The sequence below is a fragment of the Ictalurus punctatus genome, chromosome 24 (assembly GCF_001660625.3).
Source record: "Ictalurus punctatus breed USDA103 chromosome 24, Coco_2.0, whole genome shotgun sequence".
Classification (NCBI taxonomy): domain Eukaryota; kingdom Metazoa; phylum Chordata; class Actinopteri; order Siluriformes; family Ictaluridae; genus Ictalurus; species Ictalurus punctatus.
In genome coordinates this window covers 172,501-180,000 of record NC_030439.2, presented here as the reverse complement: position 1 = coordinate 180,000, position 7,500 = coordinate 172,501, and the positions used below count along the sequence as shown (strand labels likewise).

The 7,500-nt window shown below is 38.2% G+C and overlaps 1 protein-coding gene across 1 annotated transcript; it reads right to left on the bottom strand.

Annotated features, from left to right (window-relative positions):
• Positions 1–289: 289 nt before the first annotated feature.
• Positions 290–6,366, bottom strand: LOC108256814 (uncharacterized). Its single transcript, XM_053675461.1, has 12 exons — positions 5,926–6,366; positions 5,401–5,526; positions 4,612–4,711; positions 2,780–3,963; positions 2,438–2,625; positions 2,215–2,328; positions 1,914–2,047; positions 1,578–1,799; positions 1,275–1,474; positions 892–1,107; positions 641–698; positions 290–566 (listed from the first exon to the last, which is right to left on the bottom strand). Exons 4-12 carry the CDS (start codon positions 2,817–2,819, stop codon positions 290–292), a joined length of 1,449 nt encoding a protein of 482 aa, XP_053531436.1. The 5' UTR covers positions 2,820–3,963; positions 4,612–4,711; positions 5,401–5,526; positions 5,926–6,366.
• Positions 6,367–7,500: the final 1,134 nt, after the last annotated feature.

The window sequence follows — 7,500 nt, the reverse complement described above, 5'->3', positions numbered from 1 at the left end:
GCCTTTAGTTATGTATTATAATTAATGATAAATGGTACTCATCTATGTGAAGACACATAAGAATTGAATGAAACCTCAATGATTACACCACATTCTTATTTTGCAAAAGTGGATGAAAAAAAAATTGTAATAGTCTACGCAGAATTAGGCTTTTCAAATATTTAAAACAGTATTATCACATAGCTGGCCATTGAATTAGGCTTTAGGAGGTGGCATGTCATCCTCTTCTGAGGAACTGAGACAGAAGTCACTTTCCTGCAGAATATTGCACATCATCAGATGAGCAAAATCACTCATCTAGCCATTGCAGATCCTGGTCCTCTCCTCGGAAGGACTTCCTTTTCACCCCATAGTCAAACTTCAGTTCAATGTCCACACTGATGTCCCGCAGGGCCCTGAAGAGGACGACATCCACGTCCTGTCCATTCACCTTCAAAACGAAAGGTTCAGGACACAGGTTGGCTTGCTTGGATGAATGGTTCAATCTTCTGCCCACAGTGTCTGCACAGGGATGGCATTCACAGGGAAAAGTCTGCGCGTCGATGCAGAGAGGCCTCTGGCCGGTCCTGAAGAAAAACAGGTACACTGCTTCATCCTGCAGATTCTGCATCATGACTTTTCCCTGGGCATATGTGATTACCTTCCCATGGTAATCACACACGATGTCACCCTTGAAAAGGGTTGGGTTGCAACAACTGCTGCAAAAGAGAGCAAAACAATATGCATCAGATGAAAAGAACGAAATCAACAGGTTTACAAACAGTGTTTTGTGTTTTATTTTTTCTGTTAGGGTTGTAAGGTAAATTACAAATAGCAAAACCATAATTTAAGTAATAATAACTTCTCCCCGCATGACAAAAATAATAAAAAAGTTTTTTTGTTTTTTTTTACCTAGCCCTTTCTCTCCACCAAAATCTTTGATGGCCAGGCCTTTCCACGTCTGCTGAGACACGTTCCGGCGGAGGTCCTCATCAGTCTCGATGACAAATTGGGTGGCTGGTTTCCAGGCCGCCAAAACATCCGCTGGCTTTGGACAGTTGTTCTTCCACCCTTCCTTCAGAATCCCGTATTTCACCCTGCTTTCTTGGGGTTTTCGGGTAAAGGCCTCTAGAACGAAGAATAAAATCACTTCAGTCACACACGTCAGGTATCGAAAGGAACAAATCACAACAGAAACGATTTGAGCTTGTGGGTGGAGACCATAGATTTGCCCCCCTGTCAAAATTTTTTTTATTCTTTGTAGTCAGCGTGTATTCCTTGAACAGGGTACTTACTCAGCAGCCGTTCCATTCTTTTGGCCTTTTGGGCGGCACGCCACTTGTCGTAGAAGACACGATCGCCCGGAAACCCTGTCTTTAACCTGTCCAGTTTGGTGGGTGCTTTGCTGTCTGCCGATGCCGGAAACCTCATTAAAAAGGCTGCAAAGTCTAAAGACTTTGTGCCCGATGGACCGGAAAACCGGTCGGTGTCAGAGCTGTAAGAGGAAAGAAGGTATGTGTTATCATATTAGAAATTAGGTGAACAACAAATACATGCAATTGTGATGTTACATGTCTCTTTAAGATGAAGAACCCTACCCTGCCAAGGAGTCCAGCAGTGTAGCCGTGGCCACTACAGTCTGTGGCGTAGGTACTCTGCGCAGTTTGGCCACAGCAGTGTTGTAGGCCAGGTAAGAGGACACGGCCTCCTTCTCCGTGTCCGTCAGGTTAGCCGCCGCTGTCTCTAAAGCACCTCTCGCCTGACGACTGGTGGCTCTTAAAAAGTTTTCGAGTGTTCCCATACTCCAGCTTTTTTCATAACTGCAGAAAGAAAGGTTTACATGAAATGTTAATTGTAGTATGATCGGGTCTGATATTTTCTGTATAGAAAATGAACAATCACACACGAGTACGTCGAATTGTGTAGGTACGTACGCTTTGTGGAGCACACCGAGGTCATTCGAAACTGTGAGCAAAGCAGTGTCAGCTGACGAAAGGAAGAACCTGTCACAGTTCAGGTCACTCCTGATCACTCTTGGCCGGATGTGCGAGTAATATGCCTGCAACCACTGTGTGAACGAGAAATACACGGGCACTTAATTTTACGGTTGTCTCAGGAATAAAATGCAGATGAGCTGAACCACAGGCTGAACAATTTCTGTAAGGTACAGTATAGACACAATTATATACACTTTCAAAATCCCCACTAAAATCATGGGCTAGCAGAAGAACTTACAGCTTCCTCCTCCTTTGTCAAGGCAAAACAGGCAGCTCGCTGCATCGTTTCATTTCGGCCGAAGCCAATCACCACCCTGTCGTCAACTTCCTTCCTGTTGACCCACTCTGACACCTGAAAAACAATGGAAAGGCAGAATTTGTTAATGAACACATTTGTAAATAACCACCACAGCATATTAAAAGAGAAAAGTCGTTTAGACCGTTAAAATAGATGCACTCACGGTCAGGCCTTGCACAGCTGCCGGGCACTGAAAGTGACGTAACACCAAAAGTGCCGTGCAGTAGCGGCGATAGCTGGTCTCCTCTGTTGAGAGGACCTGTGCGCTTGAGACGAGCTTCCGAAAGATTTTCAGGAAGTCGTTCCTGGCTACCGCCAAAATGGCCTGGTACTGTGTCACTGTCATCATATCTATTTTGAACACAGAAAAAAAACAGAGACGTCTAATTAAAAAGGCCGTACTCAGCGCTGTAGTAGTGAATGATAACATTTGTAATAATACAGAAGGAATTAGTAATAATACAGAATTTGTCATACAGAACACTTTATTGCTTATTGTCGTTACCTCTGATCAGAAGTCGAACCCTGTTGTGAGGAGGTGGCATCACCTGAGTCAATGGCCATGTCTGACTCTAGCGGCATGTTGGTGATAAAGAACCCACGCCTCTGAAATTCTTCCGCCAGTAAAGAAGCACACGGACTGTGGGGCAGGATAGAACAAAGCTGGCGGTAATCCCAGGTCCTGTTCCTCCAGACCCACCGTCTGGAAGATACCTTGGCCTTCTGGATCTCAGCTTGCCTTTCTTCTGCTGTGCTGTCTTTCATACACACTCTAGCCAGGTGGCCAGCGAGAGGTTTCTGCGGCTTCTTGCACCGCAAGCAGTGGACAATGTTGCGTTCAGCAAACCTTCAAAATAACGAGACCATGAGTACAGAGAAAGTCCAGTGAAAGAAACACAAATAAACACAAGCAAATACACTAAATGACACAAAATGTCTTACCTGTTTGGAGCCATTCTTAAAGCGGTATCAAAGCAAAATTAAGCAAATGCAGGAACAGAATTTATATCCTTATCCAAAAAAGAGTAAAGTACCTTGAATGTACCCTCTGTATTTATGCCCAAACATTAGACACGCCCACCTATTCTGAGGCATCAGGCGACCAATCACCAATTCGTTGACAGGTAATACAAAGCTGGGTTGAGGTCTGGAGGGATACGCCTTCTGTGGTGTAATGCTTGGCATATCACTTTGTCTTGAAAATGCAGCTCGGACTATCTAAAATGTATGTTTTGATTAAGCATTATGCAAATAAATAGAGTTAAAAAAAAACAAACAAAAAACTGGCATACAGGTATATATAACAAGATATATGGTCAGGCAAATTAACAAGACCATTTTGGAGTTCACTAGAATTTTTTTCTTTAAAAAAAAAACCATCACGTCCTTAGCCACTGGGAGATGGATGGATATTCCGATGGAACGCTAGGGAGCATCTTGCTGTTAGGGATGTGAAAGCAAATTTAATAGTATTTCATAAATAATACTTTAGTGGCACAAAATAATAATATAAACTAGTCAGAAGTATTGGTATAAGTGTGTAAATAAAATTTATAACAAGAATTTAAGTGTACCCTGAAAAGATACTTATTTCGTGACAGATGAAGTCTGTTATTCTGACTAGTTTATATTATTATATAATAATAACAAACAGTCCATATTGCAACAAATACTCACTTGGAATTTAACCTGTAGGGAAAAATGAAATGATTACATATCCATTTCTCTGAACGACAACCCAGAAAGAAGCATTTACTGACATACAGATATACAGATATATATATATATAAAAAAATATATGGCCATGCAAATTAACAAGTCCATTTTTCGAGGCACTCCATGTTCACGAGAATTTTTTTTCATTAAAAAAAAAAAAGACACCACGTCCTTTAGCCACTGATTAAACTGCATTAGTTTTGACACATGATACAGCTGAACAATGGACTTTTTAGGGCTGGTCTGTGTACCCAAGATAAAAGTATTAAATTGAATTAAATTTTTTTTTTCTAAAATATTTTATTTTTACATGGTTATGTATATACTGCAAAACCCAACAACAGACACGTGAATTCAAATGGGAAGTGTCTGTAACTCCATAAAATATGGAATAAAGTGTTGCCATTTATATATATATATATATATATATATATATATATATATATATATATATATATATATATATATATATATATATATATAACATAATAATATAAACTAGTCAGAAGTATTTGTATAAGTGTTGAAATAAAGTTTATAACAAGAATTCAAGTGTACCCTGTAAAGATACTTATTTCGTGACAGATGAAGTCAGAATAGCTTACTGTAACAAATTCTCACCTAGAATTTAAGCTCCATCAGCTGAATAGCTCGATAGCTCATTCGTTAACGGCCCATCGAGGTGAACAAAAGACTGCCCCGTCATACAGTGGACCCTGACCTGTAGGGAAAAATGAAATGATTACATTTACATTTACATTTAAATTTGTGTAAATACTAGTGTAAAAAAACAAACAAACAAAAATGTAGAATGTGCATAAATACGGCCCGTATTACTTGTTATCTTCCCTTTTTTTTAATGATTGAGTTTTTCAATGTAAATAAACTTGCCTTGCCTTCTGACTAGTTTATATTAATATGCTCACTAGATATGTCACTAGATATATCACTAATATGTGTCACTAGAATACGGTGTAAATGTGTAAATACTCCTCTGTAAATAAAATTTGCATTTGTATGAGTGTATAAATCAGTTTTGGAACAAGATTGTAAGTTTACCCTGTAACGATGTGCTCCCAGTTTATTTATTATTGGTGTGGTTTGGTGTATATTGGTTTATTTCCTATACAAGAAAATCTTTTATAGCAAATGGGATTAGACTTCCTTTGGTTATAAATGTGTAATTACATGTGTAAATGTGTGTAAATACTCCTCTGTCAAAAAAAAAAAAAAGTGTATGTGCATGAGTGTTTAAATACAATTTGTAACAAGAATTTAACGAGCCTCCATGAAATGCATCAGGTGCCCATTAAAAATGTTGTTGATGTCACTTGTTGTGACATTTTTGTTGACTAGCTAGACAGAAGGAGACCAGAAGTTTTTAAAGCACTGAAAATATCTACCACCAACCTGCACATACGTGGTTGATGACCGTGATTCTGTTGCTCGCTCAGTCCGGAGCGAGATCCTGCAGGATGTCGTGGGGTGGTGATAAATTCTGATCGCTTGCTCTCGGTCTGTTTGCCTAAACAATTTCTGAGATTAATAGATATAAATTGTTGAATATCGATATTGTCTGTTTCCCACCTTGTTAATTCGTTGTTCATAATTATTGTGAGAACTCATTAACGTGATCAGTGTCTTCACATAGATGAGTATCATTTATCATTAATAATAATATATATAACTAAAGGCAAACTGAGCAAATTTGTTATTTCAGAAGAGTTTATCAAACTGGTATCGCTTCGTATGACTCAGTACCCCTGAAGTAGCTCTCAGTTTCAAAAAGGTTGGTGACCCCGATCTATACGAACGTGCAGGAAACGGGAATCAAACATTACTTTCTAGTCAGTCAATGATGATTCAGTAGAATAATTCGGCAAATAACGACCAAAACAAACGGTAAAACTGAACAATATAAACATGGGAACTTACCAATTGTCCTGACCGGAATATACTAACAAGATATGAACACCTATACCAATTATCCCGGTGTGCGTCGCTAATAACGGAACGTGCAGGAACGGGAATCAAACATTACTTCCTAGTCAGACAATGATGATTCAGTGGAATAATTCCGCAAATTAAGACAAAAATAAACGGTAAAAGTAAAGGTTCACAAATTAAATACTGTTTATTATATCAAACGGGCTTTGTATATAATACTCAGAGTTGTATGTAACATTTGGTCGTGGTAGTAACGGTAGTAAAGGCACAAACACAAAGACTCACAGTCACACTGCATGCTCAAAGATACACAAAGATCAGAGGTAAAGTTAAAGAAAAACAATTTTATTTAAATATTCAGCCCATCCCCCTCCTCTTCATCTGTGTCTTTCTCATACTCGTCATCACCAAAGTACTTGAGGGAAAAATATAAATGAACAAAATGGAAAAAAAAAAAAAAAACAACAACAAAAAAAAACAAACAATTTTAAATATATGATAGTGTATGTATTGTTCTCCTTAGTGGCTGTCTTTTTCTGACTGCTTCAAAAGGTGAAATAATAAATCAAATTAAATGCAATTCAATTGCAATGATCAAAACGATCAGAGTCACATTTATTCTCACATTTAATGTGATACACTTTTATTTAGTCACACCATTATCAAACAAGTTATTATATAAACATGTGGCTTATCTGTGTGCTTGCATGAGGGAATCCTCAATCATTACACCAGAGCTGGTGAAAATTTCAGAAATTCACTAGAGTACCATCTACGTCCACCAGGACAGGCAAAGGTTGGTCTTGGGCCTTCAAAGGTCAACTTCAACTTGCACTAAATAATATCCTGTTCACCACCAGAAGGTCCCGTATAAACATTCTAGGCATCTCTGCAAAGGCCTAATTCTCAGCTTTAATATAATAATTAAAGTTTTATTAATTCTTTAAATAGTTGATCTATGAAAATATGCTCTGTTGGAATATGCTCTTCTGTCTTCCTTAATGGCCCTGCTGTTGTTGGCACAGCCACAGAAGATACAGGCTTTCCCCCAGAATTTCACGTTTGAATTTGAATTAAATTAAGTCAAAACGATTGTGTCTGCTTAATAGCCACCCTAAACTAGCTCTTGAAGTCAGTGAAGACAAAAATTCACACTCTGGTCACATTTTTATTTTACAAGAGTGGACAAAAAAATTAAAACAACAACAAAAAAATCTTTTTAGAAATTGAAACTGTTACAAAATTGCAGAAGATTCAGAGGCATCAACTATGTCATTTCTACCAAGACAGTATAACATTTACGTTTTATATAATATCTAAAAACAAACAAATGCAGCACCGAGGCTTGTTACATGCATATAAACTATATTAACTCAAATCCAAAATGCTCTAAAATATTTTAAAAGGTCACACATCAGAAGTTCTTAGAATTGTCAATAAAATAGACCAGAAAAATAGCATCAGGTCAGAGATTCACGGTCCCATCATGAAGCCCTGGAAAAACCTGCACCTGTAACATGTTGCACCTGTGATGATCCAAAGAGGTCTGAGCACAAGCTTGTT

What these genes read in the sequence shown, in the direction of transcription:
- LOC108256814 (XM_053675461.1), bottom strand. Translation starts at nt 2,819, where the DNA reads ATGCCACCTCCTCACAACAGGGTTCGACTTCTGATCAGAG. An exon ending in GGTTCGACTTCTGATCAGAG is followed by an intron (nt 2,626 to 2,779) that starts GTAACGACAATA and finishes TGTTCAAAATAG; the next exon opens with ATATGATGACAGTGACACAG. An exon ending in AAGAATGGAACGGCTGCTGA is followed by an intron (nt 1,108 to 1,274) that starts GTAAGTACCCTG and finishes TCTTCGTTCTAG; the next exon opens with AGGCCTTTACCCGAAAACCC.